This window comes from Rhipicephalus microplus, chromosome 3 (assembly GCF_043290135.1).
Source record: "Rhipicephalus microplus isolate Deutch F79 chromosome 3, USDA_Rmic, whole genome shotgun sequence".
NCBI classification, from domain to species: Eukaryota; Metazoa; Arthropoda; class Arachnida; order Ixodida; family Ixodidae; genus Rhipicephalus; species Rhipicephalus microplus.
In genome coordinates, this window is record NC_134702.1 from 159221457 (window position 1) to 159240661 (window position 19205).

The 19205-nt window shown below is 48.4% G+C and overlaps 1 protein-coding gene across 1 annotated transcript in view; it reads right to left on the minus strand.

The window, feature by feature from the left end:
- The window catches only part of LOC142803980 (clustered mitochondria protein homolog), a 133057-nt gene that overhangs the window by 47267 nt on the left and 66585 nt on the right, over positions 1-19205 (minus strand). Inside the window, exons 13-20 of the mRNA XM_075890379.1 lie at positions 19040-19080; positions 18870-18924; positions 17044-17122; positions 16014-16119; positions 14968-15058; positions 14563-14707; positions 12973-13035; positions 12638-12696 (exon numbers count right to left, since the gene is read on the minus strand). Of these exons, the coding sequence (XP_075746494.1) occupies positions 12638-12696; positions 12973-13035; positions 14563-14707; positions 14968-15058; positions 16014-16119; positions 17044-17122; positions 18870-18924; positions 19040-19080 (639 nt within the window). The remainder of the gene's footprint in view (positions 1-12637; positions 12697-12972; positions 13036-14562; positions 14708-14967; positions 15059-16013; positions 16120-17043; positions 17123-18869; positions 18925-19039; positions 19081-19205) is intronic.

A 19205-nucleotide genomic window follows, 5' to 3' on the forward strand; every position in this document is an offset into this window, starting at 1 on the left:
AAAGCCGAACCGACAAAACACTTCCTGTAGTAGCCTCTCTAGCACCGCTCGCGCTGTCACTTTCCGCAGCGGAAACAGCTCCACCCATTTGGAAAAATGATCAACAACTACCATCAGATGTATGAACCCCTGCTTACTCCTGGGGAACGGCCCCATTAGATCGCAGGTGGCTACTTGCCACGGACGCTCACTGACAATCGGTTTCATCAAGCCGGGCGGCTTGCCACCCCTTGATTTCACCGTTTGACAGACGTGGCAGGAACGGCAATAGCGAAAAATGTCACGCTTCATGCCAAGCCAAGTCACAACCTTGCTCAGTTTCGCAAAAACTTTAGAGCCACTCAGGTGACCGGCAATGGGCTCGTCGCGAGAGGCTCGCAACAGTGCGCCTCTAAGACTTTTGAGCACAACCACCTTAAACGGGTCCACTGACTCCTCATCGGTGGCTATGTATTTCAGCAGGAGTCCATCATGGTCCAGCAAGTATGTATCCGCGGGGGACCCAGCGACACACGCCGGTTCCCGTACCCCTGCGACCCCCGCTGCACTACCAGCAGCATCTCGGCGCTCCGTCTCCCTGAGACCGTCGCTCAACTCACGACGAAACGAATCATCTTGCTGGGCCTTCAGTAACTCTTGTCTGCTGAAAGAGATTCCCATTCTCTCAAAGGGGAGCTTGGTATCGTTCCCACTCAGGACTGCAGCCATCGCCTCCGCTCGCATTGGCGTCGTGGGTTCGCTTCCCTTTCGCTCCCCCTCTCGCCCGCTTCACGACGCGCTGCTTGCCTGGCCCGTGGAAAGGGTTTGCTCGTCGGCGCACTCACCCTTTTCTCCACTCGGCGGCTCGGCCGCCGTTCCGCCCGCGCCGCTCGCGTGCGCAAAGGAACCGCTAGCGGTTGTCGCACCGGGATCCAGGCTCCTGGTCGACACTGGGGCACGAGATAGCGCGTCAGCTACCAAGTTAGTGCTCCCCTTCCGACACTGCACTGAAAAGTCATAATGCTGTATTAGGAGAGCCCAGCGCACTAGCCTGCCTGCAGGCTCACGGAGCCGCATCAGCCAGCTAAGTGCGCTGTGATCTGTTTGCACCACAAATTTTGTCCCATCGAGGTAGACATCAAACTTCCGCAGTGCAAACACGATGGCGAGACACTCCCTCTCGGTCACGGAATAATTGCTTTCCGCGAGTATCAACGAGCGGCTGGCAAAGGCCAGCGGCTGCAACACATCATCGTATTCCTGTAGGAGAACTGCTCCTAATCCCAGATCGGTTGCGTCAGTCTGGACAACAAACGGTCTGGTGAGGTCGGGAAACTTGAGCTGCGCCGTCTCCGCAATGGCCCTAGACAGACGGCAAAATGCCTCTTGCTGCTCAGGTCCCCATCGCCACTCAGCTGACTTACCCAAGAGCTTGGTCAAGGGCGTCTGCACTCGGGCACAGGACGGAATGAAAGACCGGTAAAAGTTGGCCATTCCGAGAAAGCGGCGCAGGCCGCGTACGTCCTTGGGCGCGGGGAAATCGAGGATTGCTCGAAGTTTCTCCCGATCTGGCTCAATGGAGCCTTCGCCCAGCGTGAAGCCAAGTAACCGAACTCGGGTTTGCGCTAGTTGGGCCTTTGCGGGATTTAACGTCATCCTGGCGGCTCTCACCCTCTCGAGCACATCGGCAATGTGGGCCAAATGCTCTTCGAAGGTTCGTGAATAAATCACGATGTCGTCGAGGTAGCACATGCAGTAAGACCACTTTGCTTCCCGGAGGACGCGGTCCATGAGTCTCTGAAAAGTCGCAGGAGCATTGCAAAGACCAAAGGGCATACGAGTGAATTCAAATAACCCTCTGTGGGACGTGAACGCGGTCTTGCACCGGTCACGCTCATCCATCCGGACCTGTAGGTAACCTTTGGAGGCATCTAATGTGGTAAAATACCGCGCAGTGCCGAGGTTTCCTACGATGGAGCTAATCCTGGGGAGCGGATAGGCATCCTTACGAGTCACTCCGTTGAGACGGCGATAGTCTACGCACAGGCGATGACTGCCATCTTTCTTAGGCACCAACACAATTGGAGACGCCCAGGCGCTGGACGAACGGCGAACAATGCCAGCTGAAAGCATCCCGTCCAGCAAGCCGTCAATTACCTGCCTTTTGGCCTGGCTGACGGGCCTGGGGTTGCACTTCAAAGGAAGCGCGTCGCCAGTTTCGATCGAATGGCTCACCAAATCGGTACAGCCGGGTTGATCGGTGAAGAGCTCATCGTATTCGCGTAACAATGCCGATAGACGAGCCTTCTGTGTATCAGTCAATTGAGTCGCGCAGGCGATCAAAGGATGCGGAGCCTCTTCGTGTCGTGCCGCTCAATCCCGATGGGGATTTTGAGCCGACGAGTGCATAGCGCAGGGGCCTGCCCCCGAAGTTCGCACGTGACACGGTTTCGACGCTTCAACTGCACAGGCAACAGAAAGCGCCGGTGGGCTGATGAACGGCTTTAGCTCGGAAAAAGGTCCGTCACGATAGCCTCCATTCGCAATGTCCACTACGATACCGGTTTTTAGAAGAAGTCCCGACCGAGAATCACAGGAACACTGAGCCCTCGAAGATGAACGACACGCGCGCGTCTCATTCGGCCTGAGCCCTCGAAGATGAACGAAATGCGCGCGTCTCATTCGGCCTCCCCATCTGACAGTCAACCTCGCTGCGCCCGCTGACTGGGCCACGCCTTTCGCGAGGGTGAATGTCGTTCGGCTGTTCTGCAAGCGCACCGAGCGCTTCTGCAAGTGGGACAACACCTGTTCGCCAAACAACGAAGCGCTTGCGCTCGTGTCCAGCAACGCCGAGAATTTGCGACCGACAATGGTGACCGAAATCAACGGCGCGTGCGCACCAGAAAGACTGCTTGCCCGATACACAGAGGGGAGAAGCAAGGGTTCGGCCGCTCGTGCCTTCACGAACGGCCCGCGCTCCCGTTTCCCTGCCTCACAGGAGGCACAAACGCGGAGCACTCCCTCGCTATGTGCCCTCGTTGACGGCAGCGCACTCCATCGCGGTCCCTTTCCCGAGACGGAGCAGCTTCGAGCTGCCGGGGTCGGTTCGCCACGTGATCAAAGGAACCGCTCTGACGACCGTTACCACCGGTGATGCGCTTGGTTGGATTTCGTCCCTGTTCACGCGCGTCGAGTTGCGATGCAGCACCGGCTGCACGCCTCCCGTACGTGTAGGGATCTAAAGCTCGATCGCTTATCTCCCACACACGCCCACCTGTAGCAGTAGCCGCAAAGGCAGCTCCGGCGGGCTGTTGCCGCTGAGGAAGGGTCATGGCCCCTCCTCACGCGCAGCGCGGTTCGAGGGCCTCGCTGGCTGGCGGTGGCGGGTGATAGGAACGCGCGGCGAGAATGTCGCCTTGGATGCACTTTGCCTTGACGGCCAATTCCTCCAAATCATGGAAGCGACCGCCGCGCAGGTACGCCGAAAAAGTCGGGTGTGCCTGCCTAATCGCCCGTTCGACGCGCTCCTCGTTCGAGGCTCTGGGCTCAGCGATAGAAAAAAGGTCTTCCATCATGCGTACGTACTCCTGAAGCGACTCATCAGGAGCTTGTGTGCGGAGCTCGAGCTCGCGTTGCATCCTACTCTCGTAGTCAGCGGGTAAGAATTTGCGCAGGAAGGCCGCGCGAAACTCATCGAGGGTTGCTGCTCGGTGGCCGGAAAGCCGATGCCACCTGGCCGCCGTGTCCGTCAGTGCAGCCGGGACGACGCGTCCGAGCACTTCCTGGTCGTCTAGACCCATGGCTCTCTGATAACGTGTGAGGGAGTCCAGGTAATCTCTTGCACTTTGCAGATCACCATACCCGCTGTAGGTCGGAACGGCCAACATGACAGCGGGATGAGGGCGTTTCGGAACGGCTGAAAGCGTTTGGACTGCCCCCGTGAGTGCCTGAATCATTTGGGCGGCATTTTGCAGCAGCGTCTGTGCGCCCGCTTCAAAGGAAGCTGTCGGTGCATTAGCGGCGCGGGCGAGCGATGGGGAACTGTCTCCGAGCTCGATAAGCGGCGCGGTTTCAAAATGGATACCGGCCGTCGCGACTTTGGGGAGCGCCTGTTTTTCACAGCTGACTCTTGCGGCAGCTTCAAGTGAAAATGCTAGGCCGCTTGCGGCTAGCGGTGCAGGCGCATGCTCGAAATGAGCTTGGCTGCTAGGTTGCGTAGCAGCCAGCGGGCAAAATTCGGCAACGGCTGAGGCTGCGGTGCCGATCAGCGCCCCGGAAGCTCCACTGAGAGCAGTTTTGGAGCGCTGTGACATGGAACTGCCATGCATTCCAAAGGAAGCAGTAGTAGTCCAATTTGCCCTTGTGCACTGTTCGGGTTGGGCTATGGCCCCGGACCCAAAACACGCTACCTCTCCAGTGGGAGCTGATACGTAGCGCCTCGTGTCATCCCGACTGCGGCTTGTGACAAGTGAGGGTGCGCGATTGTGATGCTCAAGGGGGGCACTGGCCCTGTTCTCGAGCAATGCGGTATCTGCTAAAAGCGTCAGCGGACAGAACTCACGCGGAGCAGACATAACGCGGGCAAACGCGGCGAGCCTGATTCGCAAAGGCGGGCTGACTCGGCTAAGACTAATCTTTGATACCGCGTTGGGCGCCAGTATGGTGACCCCGCTACTAACTGCAGCGGACGATCACCGCGGGTTCACGCTTAGCGAGCCACAGGGCCGCTACTCCGTTTACTCGCGTGTAGCGCACCGCTTCGCGCGCGCTCAACTAATAAGGCGTTTAGCGCGGCACAGCAAATAGACAGTGTTCTAATGCAAAAGTACACAACACTTTATTGCCTCTGGCGGCACCCCGAACAACAGTACAACGTTTGCTCCCGGGACGCGGGTAGCAAAGGCACCCGCACGCGGACGTTCACAATAAGGGGAAAACCGCGAGCACGTCGCAGCTGGCAATGGCGAGCTTTGACATGCCGGTCGGGAAAAGGTCCTTCGCGGCTATGCTGCGCACTCCCACGATGGCCACTGGGCCTGGTCGCGAGTGTTAGGGCAAACCTCGTACGCGTAGGCCTACGGCAAGTGCGGCTCATTGTGGTACGACCACTTCAAGCACTAGGCACCGCTGTGGGCTTAGCGTACGCTACCGAAGCTAGCACTCAAGTAAACATGCCTGCCGAGGTGCCCAAGGCCACCCCAGGCAGGCTACAGTCCGGCGATTCCCAAAGGGGATGCGGATGAAGGAAAACACGTGCTTACCCGGCGCCGACCACAGAGAAGAGAGCGCTCCCTCGGCACGCGCGTACCGCGTGCCGTGCCTGCACGTGGCGCCATCGATCGCCACGTGGTGTTAACAGAGCAGAAAAGCAAAAGGGTGTGGCCGTGTGGCGGAATGCCCGCGAAATGGTCGCGGGCGCGCCTCAGGTCCCCACAACGTCCATCTCCTACCAATAAAGAAAATATGAACTTGTCAAACCAACAGTCACCACTTACTGCCTTAAAGGGGGACACGGCTTTGGGATCGCGAAAAATGGCAAAAAAATCGATTTTTTAAACTCAAGTTTTCAGTTTCTGGAACCCTTTTCCTATCTGGTTCCAAAATATCTACACTGAAAACCGTGCAGAAGTACTTCGAAAAATTCGTTTCACCCACCTAGGTAGCAAAGCTTTTTCTGGAAATGACGAGAAAACTGCCTTTTTCAAGAAATTATAGCTTCGCTATGCTTGGGCCGCGAGCCGGTTTCTTGAGCTCATCGAAAAGAGCATTTCTCCGTGCTTAACTTTCCCGCCTCAGCTGGCTCCTCCCTTTGACAACAAGCGAGCAAAAAGCAAATGTTTGAAGGTCGTTTTGAGGCCCTTGATTGGCTGTGGCCGCAATGTTTCCTCAGCTCTCCTCGCCATTGGCCCGATGCTCGCTCCAGGAGATCGTCTGCTGCTTGTGCGTCGCGAGGACATGGCTTTCAAAAATCGCCACTTCGTGACGTGTTCACGGCTTGATAATCACTTAAGATATAATTACGCTTTAGTTACGAGCAGTAAGCGGATGCGCGATCAGGTTACTACGGCAGTACGAGCGGGCACGCGGTCTATGAGCGCCGTGCGTTATCGGAGTCATCTTTAGCCCTAACTCCGCCGACAGCGAGACTGCGGGCAGGAACGACACGCTAGCGCATTCGTGGCGGTTGCTTCTTCACAAGCAACGAAGCTGTAAGCGGCGGCACAATCAGATTACTACGAGCGGCGCGCGGCGGTCTACGAGTGCGGCGCGTCATCGGAGTCATCTTTAGCCCTAACTCCGCCGACAGCGAGACTGCGGGCAGGAACGACACGCTAGCGCATTCGTGGCGGTTGCTTCTTCACAAGCAACGAAGCTGTAAGCGGCGGCACAATCAGATTACTACGAGCGGCGCGCGGCGGTCTACGAGTGCGGCGCGTCATCGGAGTCGGCTTTAGCCCTAACTCCGCTGACAGCGAGACTACAGGCAGGAACGACGCGTAAGTGCACTCTTGGCGACGTGCTTCTTTGCAAGGAATGTACCACATTATTCGCTAGCTCCTCTGATCACGTACGGGCATTTTACGCATCAGCAGCGGACAACACAGTCAAGCTCGTCACACCCCCCCCCCCCCCTCTTCACTGCCAAGGATTGCTTGGAACAGCGGCTAGCAGTCTCGCGCGTCGTCATTCGAAAATGCGATGTCAAGTGCAGTGCGCGCCGATTTTTTGTCATCGTAGTTACACATTTCGCGCATCGTCGTCATCGAACGCCGCCGGCAAGTGCATTATACGCCGGCTGCACTGTCCATGCGGCCGCGCACCCCACGGTCATATGAAGCGCTGTCAATAAGCTTTTGTGATGCGATTCAGACGTGCTTGGAGCCGTGCTTGATATCGCCACGAACGTCTATGAATGTTCCGAGGTTAATGCATTGCTGTAGATTAGAGTTTCCGCGACCGGCTGTATGATGATGCGTTTCACGGCTAGAGCGGCGAAAGAGCGTGTATGAATCAGGGGCACGAATTTTTATATGCCCGTTTCGTGTCATTAATTATACTGCTAGAAATTTCTGTGCCAGCTGTCTTCTGCCCATAACATTGTTATTTGGAAAGAAGGCATAGGCCGTCATGGTGTGATCCATTTTTCTGATGCAATAAACCTCTCTCCAAATAAAGAAAAGTTCAGTGAATATTTGTAATCAAGTACTTTATTACGCTAATGACAACTTCAGCACAAAAAAAAAAATATGCGTAATAATTTCAGTACCGTATAAACGCGTGTAAGGGCCGCACTTTTTTTTCAGGAAATGAGGGCCAATTTTCAGGGTGCGGCTCACACACGGGACTTTTTTTTTAAGTGAACTAAAACAATGTACCAGTTAGCGAACGAAGAGCGTTTATTGCAGTATGCCGCGTGTGTGCTTAATCGTTGTCACTCGACGAGTCCTCTAACTCGGAGTCCGAGATGCTGTGTTGCGAAGCACCATTATTCCACAAACAGTCATCTTCGGTGCCATCCAGGCTGTTGGATATCCCAGTGACCTTAAAGCTTCGGGACACAATGTCCGTCGACATCGAGCTCCACGCCGACAATACCCAACCAAGAACAGTAACAAGCGGTGCCCTCTTCAGCCGCCCGGTCGGCGTGTGCTCATGATTGCCGGTTGCCATCCATTCCGTGTAGAGTCTTCGGAATTCAACTTTCAACGGTCGATTCACGCTCACATCCAATGGTTGCAACATTCCTGTGAGGCCGCCTGGAATCACGGCCATGTCTGTGCCGACACGGCGCAGCTGCTCCTCCCCTTATCGGTAAGGTGGCCGCGGAAACTGCCCAACACTAAAAGCGAATGTTTGGCCAACAAAGCTATCGGTCTGTTCTGCCAAACACTTTTTACCCAGTCAAGCACTAAATCATCGTTCACCCATCCCTTCTCGTGGGCTCTAACCATGATGCCTTTGGGGAAAACTTCGTTGGGAATTCTTTTCCTTTTCAAAACAACTTACGGGGGTAGCTTCCGCCCGTCCGCGGTCACACAAAGCATCACGGTGCAGCGTTGGCGCTCTGCACTGGTGGTCCGCACGGCGACACTCTTCTTGCCTTTTACTTCGACTGTGTAGTTCTCGGGAGAGTCAAACCACACAGGAGTTTGATCAGCGTTCGCTATTTGGAACAACAGATATTTGTGCTGATGGCGCAGGCCGATGACAAACTTGTGAAAATTAAGCACCTTATCGGTATAGTCTTCTGGCAGCCGCTGGCACAGCGTGGTCCTTCGCTGAAAGGAGAGCCCCTTCCTTTTCCAGAAACCTTCGCACCCAGCCAGCACTAGCCTCGAAATCCCCGGCCGGTATATTTTTCGCACGTGCCAAGGCTAGTGCCTTCATGCGCAGCATGTCCTTAGTGAGCGCAAAACCATCGTTCCGCACCTCAGTCACGTAGCGGAGCAACTCCTCTTCCAAATCAGGATACTTGCACTGTTTTCCTCGGAAAGCGCGCTTTTTGATGTTGGTGTTCTGCAAGGCTTTCTTCTGAGCGCACCAACGTCGAACACACTTCTCGTCAACGTCGAATTTTCTGCCGGCGGCCCGTTTCTCGTGCTCTAGAGCAAACTCGATCACCTTCAACTTATAGCCAGCTGTATAGCTATTCAGCTGCTTGCCCATCGTGCCAAAACGTAAACGTCCCGCAGAAAACTAGCTAGAGTCCCAGAGTCATTCAACGGTGCGCAAATCTCCAGCACATGGCAGGCTGAACAGCACAATAACCGAACAATGCACAAATACCAAAGTTGGTGATGCTAATGCCGATATGGATAGCACGTTTGTATAGAAGTGTTAGAAGTTAAAGATAAAATCCCGCTTCAACCTTTAGTTGGCGGGAACACTACTGAAAAAACTTAAAAATTTTAGCCAACTTCATGAACATATTAGCATGAAGAAAACCAACAAATTATTCTAATGACGTAATATATGCTGATGATAAGTGCGTTCACTAACGCTATCTACTGACAACGCCTAGTAGCTCACACACGCAAGCGCATTTTGAATAAGTATGGGTCAAGGAAAGTGCGGATGCGGCCCTTACACGCAATTTTTTTTTTTAATGTGTGCTTCTTAAAAACGGGATGCGGTTCTTACACGGGTGCAGCCCTTACATGCGTGTATACGGTATATGGTTTTATTCAATTACAATCTTTTCTGTCATACCTATCGCACCACTCCTTCATACAAAGAGCTTGGTTTGAAATCCATACCTGTTCTTTGTAAATCATGAAAAGGAGTAAATCATGAAAACAAGTCAAATATTATAAGACAAACCTGAGATCACAATTTTTAGGTGTCTTAGAGACGTAAAAGAAAGTTGAAACTTTAAATGCAGCTTTCTCAATACTGTTTTTTTGACATTATGCTCAGTCCCTCCACATAGTTCAATGAAGAAACAATTTGTTTCTCGTAAAGTATTTGTGGTACCGCTTCAAAATTTTTATGGAAGCACTGTGAGGTCATTCTTAGTGTCTGTGCCAATTTTTATCAATATCCAACGATAAACAAAAAAGATTATTGAAAAAAGCCTGTCAAAAACTTCGACAGGCTTTTTCTCACAAGTGTGTTTTGGACATTGTGCATTGCTCGTGTACAGAGTAGCACGGGAATGACTGGACCAATTTTGATTCTTTTTTTTTTTCCCGATTCCCTGTGGAATCAGGAAAACACTACTTGTGGGTACAGCAATCTTCAATTTCTGTTTTATGGCCCTGTTATTTTTCTAGACGATGATTTGTCCGTGCCACTGTTTCTGACAATGTGTGTCGGCAGCCATGATGGTCTCTTAAAAAAAAAAAAGAGAACTTATTAAAAAATTCTGAAAATGCCATACCCTGCACCTTTTTTTTTTTGAGTAAAGATCAACACCATTCGCAGCTTCCTGGCATGTTTTGTTGCAGCGCTAGGCTTTCCACGAGCAGACCATGTAATTGGACCATGTAGCATTATGTAACTTGAGAACTACTGAAGCTATCATGATGAAACTGCATACTTCCCTATTTGAGACATTTATGAGTATGCATGCCAAATTTCATTGCTGTAGGTCAACAAATAAAAAAGTTTTTTTTTTCAATGCCACCTCCCCCTTAAGGGGAGCTGCGGGTCGAAAAGCGCGAGTTTTTTCAAAACTACCGATGTTTTATTTTTGCCTGTTTTGACAAGATTAGTACCTCTACTGTTATGAAAAAATATTACAGGTCGACACTTAACTGGAAATGCTTTAAAATTTCATCTAAAGAGCATAAGATGTCTGTTAAAAGGTCGAAAGTGTGCATTCTTCGAGCACCTTGCCACCGATAATGCGTCGCCGCTAACTATTGTTTCTCGCATGAGTCGAAGAGTCGAGCCTCACTCTTCAAATATTAACAGTTTCTCTCGCTGATGCAGCGCAAGAAATACTGAAAAGAATCACTCTTCGGAGCGTTTTTCGAGCGCTGCCACTGGCTTATCACATGGTACGAATCGGGGACCGCCATTGGCCGCTGTGCGCCTGTATGTGCTGTGAAACCTGTTTGCAGGGTCCATGTCTTGTCAAGCAGCGCAGCTGAACAATGCTTTTCTCATGTAATTATCTCCGTTATGAATGAGAAAAGGCATTGCTCGCAAGTGAAAGTTGTTGTGCGGCGCGCTCTCCAAGAATAGGCTACGAGCAGCTGGTCCGATTTGCGGCAGTTGTTGGCTTGCAAAAGCCAATGCATCAGAGTCATTCAACACCGTCAGCCGGAAAGTTCGTGATGCGGCAATGAATGACGTCAGCACCAATCTTGAGAGATCGAAAGAGCTCGCAGTGAGAGTACTTAGCAGGGACGACATTGCCATTATGTACAACGGTATGTGGCACAAACATGGTTGCAAAATGGCATGACACTGGACTTAGTTTGGATTTCGCAATCCTGTCGAACTTCTTCCTAGCTTGCAGTTGGCACAAGGCTCTGCCAGATGGAGCGGAAGTTTGGCAAGGGTTTCATGGCCCTGCCTGTGAGCGAAATGTCTGTGAGGAGTCGGCTCGAAAATGCCGAGAGGGAGAAACTCATGGTGCTGGCGTATTTTAGACACAATGGCCACTACGAAAAGGATTGTTCTTTTTGGAGTGCAAATTTCATATGATTTAATATTATCTCTCATAAATAAAAACTTAATTTTAACTTTAAAACTCGTTTTTTTTTTTCAAAACAGAAGTTTTGCCATTTCTTCCAATGTACCCCTCCTTTTTCGAGCACTTCTAGTGCTCGGATCTGCATGAAATTTTGCCCAAATTTTTTCCAAAGTATGAAAAATGCAATTATCTAGTTTAATTTTCAACAATTTATTGTACAATAAAAAATTGTATGTATATCTTTACTAGGGCAGGTGAAATATAGACTTTTTGCGTCTATTATTTTTCACGTGTATTACATATTTTGTATGTGCTTTCTAATTAGTTATTTGCATTCTAGACTTTATTTGAAGCATTATAAACTATCAACGGTAAAAAATAACAGAATTTTAGGGATGAAAAGAGGGGGGGCAGGGGCAAAAGAGTTAAGGTTTTCACTTTGTCATGTTGCAGAGCTAAAAGTGTGCAACTTGCAAGAAAACTAATTAAATATTTGAAATCAGCATAAAAAGTTCCATAAACAGCTCAAGTTTCATTCCTCTGGGGTGAATATCAAAGAAAAAGTGTCTTCGAGTAGCATCTCCCCTTAAGTGCCAGATGTCGCGAATTCGCGACGTACCATAAAAGCGAGGATCGTGCAACAAAAAATGTACTTCAGACTAATGTAGCGTGTTATGTGCAGCCCCTTGGATGAGTGCACACTAAAAAAAGTTTTATAGAAAATTGAACTTTGGTAACTCAGACAAAAAAAAGAAAAGAAAAAGAACAGAGACACGAGAGTTGCTACACGCACTTCACACACATAAGCTACAAAACATTTGATTTTAGCTTAGAATACCATACAAGAGATGGCACTAAATGTCTCATGCTGACAGGTACGTTTGCCACAAATACGTGACAGCTGGAATTGAAGGCAGCAGCAAGCGTTTTGGGACAAGTGTAGTTGGCATTTTTTGGTATGTTGCAAATTTGAGACACCCGGCAATAAGAGATTGATGTCAACTCAAAGTGCAGCGATGCAAGATTAACTGAAACTTGCCCTACCAAGATGCAGCCAGCGGGATGCATAGGCCCGCACAGACAATGTGCTTCATAACTCCATAGTTACTGCAATAAGTCCAAATTAACACCTAAGAAATCATAAAGACTAAGATCGGTCAGTGATCATATCTGATCAATAAATATATAAAATACTGGCAGCACTTTGTGCAGTCAACCTAATTTTTATGCAACGATACAGTTACCAGGATGTCAAATAAAAGATAAAAATGCTGTCAGTCGAGCAGTCACTAATTGCTCACAAGCACAGCATTGTGCTAAAACTTGATAATATTCTGCAGTCATGCACAAGTGGCATGACTTTATAAGCAAGTGCTACATATGAAGGTGCTGATATCGATGTGGTTATGTGCATGAGCCAGAGCACATGAGGGCAGTTTTTTTTTTCCTTATACAGGCAAAACAATGAATGGGCACAACAAGAATAGAAGAGAAAAACAAATCATGATCACTTACATCACCAGCGTGCTTTACTCCAGGAGAGAACACGTCAGGGTTGAACCGGATGTCAAACTCTGCATAGAGGAATGAAAAACAACTGATCAGCCTCCTTCACTCCAAGAACTGATAGTACCCTTGCTTACACTCACACCAGAAACATGCTCAGAAGGACATACTAAATTGATACCACTTGAAGAACTGCATCATGACAGCAAAACTACTGCCGTCGAGGAAAACGAAGTTAAAAAAACAACAACGTATATATACAGGCATTAGTGTTAGTGCGTGCAAACGTTACTGCATCAGCTATTTGTGCGTCATGAGAAATCACACCGATGTGAGACTCTCACCTGTATCCTTCAGAGAGCCAACGCCCCGAGCAGCCTTGACTATCACATCTTTCTGACTCTCAGCTGCAAAGAACGAGAGAAGCATACAGCCGAGAATGAGCAAGAGTCGCACTCACACCATGCGAGATTTCAGGCTCCATTTGCAAGTGCCTAAAAATCACTGCCTTTGCTTACTTATAGCTACAGTAAAAGCTCGTTTATCTGGACCTCGTTAACTCAGAAATTCGGTTAATTCGGACTCGTGGCACGGTCCCCAACAAAACTGTGTATATTTCAATGAGGTCAAATGCTCATTGATTCGGAGGGATTTAGCCGCACACCGGTTATCTCCGACAACTCCGGAGAGGGCTATCGGGACTCCAGAGTCACGCCGACGGCAGAACCGGAGTTTTGGGGAAACCAAAACTGAGCGAACTGCAGCAGAATATGACGATGATGATAGTGAATGAGGGGAAAGTTGCTAGGTGGCGCTAGTCACCACCAGGCAGAAGCGCTTGGGCCATCGGCACATCCAGTGTCTACTAACAGCTGCTCGCTATGCTCGTGCTACACCTACTGGTGTACTACTTCGTTTCTTGGTTCTTTGTGTTGTGACTTCGCGTGTTGCGGCTGTGTTTGTGCGCTTTTTCGCCGCCGCCGCACTTCATGGCGACCGTCACAGGAGTTAAACGGCCACAGCAGCCACCAAATGATCTTGAAAGAAAGGTAATGATATTGAAAGATGTGATGAGCCGACGCGACGGCGCCACACCATGCAGGAGGCCGCCGAAGCCGTCGCTGTCCTCGAGGAGTTCTGCGTTTGTTCTAGCGACAGTGAACGTGCGCACCACCACCTGATGGGATTAAATAAGATCATTCTGTCAGAAATTCCGACGGCGAGGCAGGCAAAAATAACGCACCTTTTTAAGAAATAAAGGTGTCTTTGTGCCGTGTACATTTTCCTTTTGTTTCCATGGCCCGTTCGATAATTCGGAATTTGGTTAACTCGGACATTTTCTCCGGTCCCGTGAGATCCGAGTTAACGAGCTTTTACTGTATACATGTGTAGGGCCCACTTTCCAAAACTCCGCTATGGTAGGCTACAAGCAAACTCCAGTGGAGGCGTCCAGATTAATAAGTTTAACCTTAAGCTACCAGCACATGAGTGCTGTTGTTCATCACTGCCATGAGAATGTGGCTATTATTGCTAGGAAATCGAATCTCAAACTGTGTTTAGTTGTAAAGCCACCATGGCACACAGTAATCATTGTAGACAGTCATGGAATGATCCCAATCTCTCCCACTTTCTCACTGTTATAAAGGTCAACATCAAGTTGGACCCAACAGATTTCTGAACATGCCGATAGCATGCAAATAAGTGGCCAAGACATGAAGCCTCCGTACAGAGTTTGTGTCAAGTTTTTGTTGTTGACTTTTCAAGGATGTCCTTTTTTTATGAACTTTTGTCCTTTTATTAAGGATACGAACAGTTTTCTCAAATACAACAAACCACACAAGAAGAATGACTTGTTTATACATTACTATGGTCTAATACCAAGTGCAGCGAAACTTCCTAGATGACTGGAACGAGGCAGAATAGAAGTGCTTTACCGTCGGATGACACTCCATTTGTGCCATGACTATCTCCGTTTGTTAGCCGCTCTGGTGATTTCCTGATTTCCCCTGGCATCAGAGGTGCCTCCAACATGTCCTTGTCCTCAGAGTCTTTTTCGGGGGACCCTTCCTTGGAGTTATCCTGAAACACGCAAAGTGGTTCAGCAAGTAGTTAGAGTTTAGTCACATTAATCTTTTTCAACCGGCACCTAAATTTACATATGTGGGCAAGTGTTATATTTTACCCATGTTGGAATGCAGCTGTCGTGACAGTAACAGAACATTGCAGCTGCAAACCTACTATGGCGGGTTATGTACTTAAGGCTGTTCCTTTGGCAAGGAAACAATTCATGCTCCTAGTACAACAAAGATGCAAGGCGAGATCACTAGTGGCCCACAAACCTTTGCTTCTTCGCTGTCCTTGGTAAGCTGCTTTTTTTCTAGGCTCCGCAAGTGGAAGGCGGCAAGCTTCATGAACAGCACGTACCGAGCACTGCAAAGACGGGAAGCAGTATTACTTAATCAATAGGCACGTGCGAATGTTCAAGCACTTCGAATACTTGAACAATTATTACAGTATTTGTATTTAAGTATTCGAAACACATTAGTAGACAAACCGCATGTAACCCCCTGTAAAGCATGTTTCACTGCAGTGGAGAAATGCTATACTGTGAATACACATATCTATGGGCAATCCCTACTTTAAGGAACATTTCACCCGCAGATCGATTCTTCCTTTTCTTTTTAATGTTAACAAGCTTGTTACACCGGCTTACATGCTCCGAGTATGGTAAATTTTAAAACAATAAAAAATATTCTGAAGGTTAGTTGTGTCATGACAAATATGCCCATTTTGCTTTACATGTCGTATCTACTATTCAAATCCAGTTCGACAGTATTCGGCCAAATCCCTATACACTTCGAATTTGATTAAAACCTCTAATTTACCACACGCACAAGCCTACAAATGCAGGTATATAATTGCTGGTGTAACATTTATGATTTCGACGCAAGTCTCTGCTGACCTGAAAGAAACGAGCAGGGGCGAAAAACTACTGGCAAGAGGAACAGGGTGAACCGAAGACAAACCGAATGGAACAGTGTCTACAGAAACATTTTGAATAAGAACCAATCTCAATTAGAGCGTGGAAGTGAATTCAAATCAATGAGCGAGCACAAATAACATCAAGCACTAACCTCTCCTTGCTAATGCTAGCATGGCACATTGTAAAGAGGTGCACAGGCACACAACCCAACCAAATATAAAATTGATAACAAAATATTATAACAGCCACGCTTTAATGCCAAAGAGTAAGTTAAATACAGAGTACAATTTCAGAGTACTCAGTGGATGTTCCATCTTTGTGTTTAACTGTCACTCTGACGAGGCAGGACGCATAACACGAAGTGCCACGCTCTAACACAAGATGCCCCATCAGTACACTCACTCGACAAAGGCATCGATCAGCTCCTGCCGTAGGCAACACAGCTTGTGCTTGTGTTCTCGCGGGTAGCCCACTGCTCTCGACTCTTTGCACAGTTCCACACCATCCACTGAAAAACAGAGGCACAGAGAGAGAAATCGTGACACATCAACGATACCATTCTTTTACCACAAAATAACGTGGAACCAGTACCGTCCTAACAGCGGGAGCTGCTATTTCTCAAAGCGCGAGATGCATCACCGGTGAACTACACTCGAACCTCCATAAAACGAACACGAATATAATAAATTGTCGGTTATAACAATGTAACATAATTTTGCACATATAACCCGCCCCTGCATACAATCGGCACCTCAACTCTCAGCTCCCCAAGAAAGAAAAAAAAAAAAGGCTTCGCGTATTGCCCGCACATTTGATACTATACAGAAAAGGCTGTACAAAATACTGCTGAAGCAGTAGAGAGCCCTTGTCGCTTCATGAAGCGGTTCAGCCATTCGCGGCTCGCACGGGATCTACGAGGTAGGCCCAGCTCCCTCGACAGTAGCCGTGCCTCCACTTGGACCATCTCGGTCCATATGGCGTGACCCTTACTTCTCACATCTTTGTACTTTATTAGCCGCACGTCCGGCTCAGGGTAGGCGCCGGTTTTGGCGCCACGAAAGAACCTACAATCGCAGTGTGCAACTTGTGGGCTTTCTTTTTTTATTGGCACATACAGGACTTTGTATATCATGCTATCTTCCCGCTTCGCGATTCCCAAATTCCTCGGCGACGGCGATAGCAATCTTTAAAAAAAAAATAGAGTCGGGTGTGTTTTTAAGTACACACTGTGGCATAAATGTGAGACTAGCTTCAATGAAAGATTGGCAAGAAGCTTTGGTTCAATATTTTCAGGTTCAAAGGCCCTTTTGAGGTATAGTTTGGTGATGTGATGCAACACACTATCTCTTCAGTTGGTGCTGCCGCCTGCACAGCCTGGAGATTTACCCCCAGCCAAATGCCCACACAAACAGTGCTAGATGAGGCAACTCACAAATGAGATAGTTGACATCGGGAGGGAACGTCCGTAGCAGGTCCAGGATGTAGTGCCTGTTGTCATTTCCAGTGATGCCCTGGAATGGGACAGAGTGTCGCACTTGATGAAGAAAGCTGCGGTCAGTTGATATAGTATTGAAGGCATTTCCTTTGGCTATTAATAACACAAAAAAGCAGAAGCGCCACTAACATTCAAATGAATTTACTACAGTTGAACCCCACTACAACGATCGCCGCTTCTATGAAATTTACACTACAGCGAAAAATTCACGATTCCCTTCAGCAGTCCATAGGAGTCAATGCATAAATATTGTCGCCACAACGAACACTTTTTCTTCGATCGTCCCGCTTCAACGAAATTTTACGATGAAATTCCAGACTCAGATACTTATTGCTATGCAATAAACCCAATCTTTAACATTTCGATGCATTTTCAGAGCCTTAAAATGCGTCAACAAAGTCTAAAACACTCTTTGGCACTACCAGAAACCGCCTCTACATCGCTGCTGTTCAGCAAGCGTGGGCGTCGCCAATGCTCGATAGTGATGGCAATGATACTGCCCTGATTTTGTACTGCCACTGGCTTGCTTTTGAGCCGCAGTTGGTCCGAAGCTGAAGCTCAGTCGCTCAGTTCATGGTGTCCTTCTCGCAGCTACTGAGTGCAACCGCGGCGCGATGCCTTTTCCGATTCCAATGCTTATCACTATGTTCGCACTTGGCCAGTCTGGTAACTAATCAGAGTGGCTGTTCGTCCACATTATCAACAAAATCAGCTAGCTGAGAGTGATGGATGATAAGAATGGCATAGAATAATGTAAAAGTGGCCGCTCCAAGATACCCTGCTTCCATCTCGGCGTTGTCGAATACTTCTGACGGCGGACAGCTGCTGGTGTTAATGTGTTAATGCTACTGTTTGGCTTGTTCACGTAAGCGGTTGTAGGCGTTGTTTCAGCATGCTTTTCCCCATAGTCTCGCTATGCATGGGTGAAAATCACGACGTGACGCTGCTGGGAAAAAATAGGAAGCAGCAGACATTTTTTGAATTTTGAGAATAAAACGTTTCTTTGTTTAGCTAGCTCAGATCAGCAATATTTTTTTTATTTCATTATAACGAAAGTTTTGCTTTCATGAAATTTTTTCCGTGCCCCGTCAGTTTCATTGTAGCGGGGTTCGACTGTGCCATAAAAAACACACCCGGAGAGCTTCGGTTCCACAGAAACTAGGCCTCAAATTAGGGCAATAACTTGACAGGTGATGCCGGATGCTGTGAAACTGTTCAGTAAATGTTTAATTTTCAAATTAAGGAGTAGTCGGACGTTCACCAATGAACTTGTATGCAGAGACATTTGCAACACCCTAATTTTACGATCATACGATTGCTCCGTCACACCTCGGCTGCGCCGACCACAGGATGACATCCAACACAGAAAGACGACGTCCGAAGCTGATAATTATTCTTACGAAAGCTAGGCTAAATAAAATACTTCAATTTTCATAGAAAAGCGCAGCTAGTTGGTATGTTAGCCTATCAAGGATTACAATATATTTAAATGTAAACAACTGAGATTCACAACTTGCCCTTTTGTACCCAGTTATAATGTGGTAGACCTTAATAAACCAGATTGCCTTAATAGCTGTCAAGCTACATTTTCATGCAAGGCAGTTTGATAAACTCATGGTGGTGTATTTATTTATGCGAACGAAAAGCTACCTGCAAGAGATTTCTAGTCATTTTTTGCAAGAGTGAAAAAGAAAAGCCATCTCGTTGCATCAGGACAATATTGGCCCCTTTGTGCAGCGTCCAAATTGAGTGGGACCACTCACCTTGCACTCAACAGACGAGCACAGCTCCACTTCTTCACCCTTCTCATTGATTACACTGCGCATAGGAGGGTAAGCAAACACCAGTAAGCAGTCATTTTCGTCCACAATACTAAGCAGTGCAAAACCATGCACAAGGAAAGATCTTATCACGTTCGGCCAAGCAAGCTCACCTGTGAGGCAGTATTTTCAGCGCACTTCCAGCCTTTTTCAACTGCAAAAAGAGCACATACACATCAAGGCTTGGAAAGTTGTGCATTCATTCAATTCACAAAAAAGTCAAAAATAGGAAATGATAGAAGCAGGCTGTTTAAGAAACGCAGCGCATCAAAGTAAACT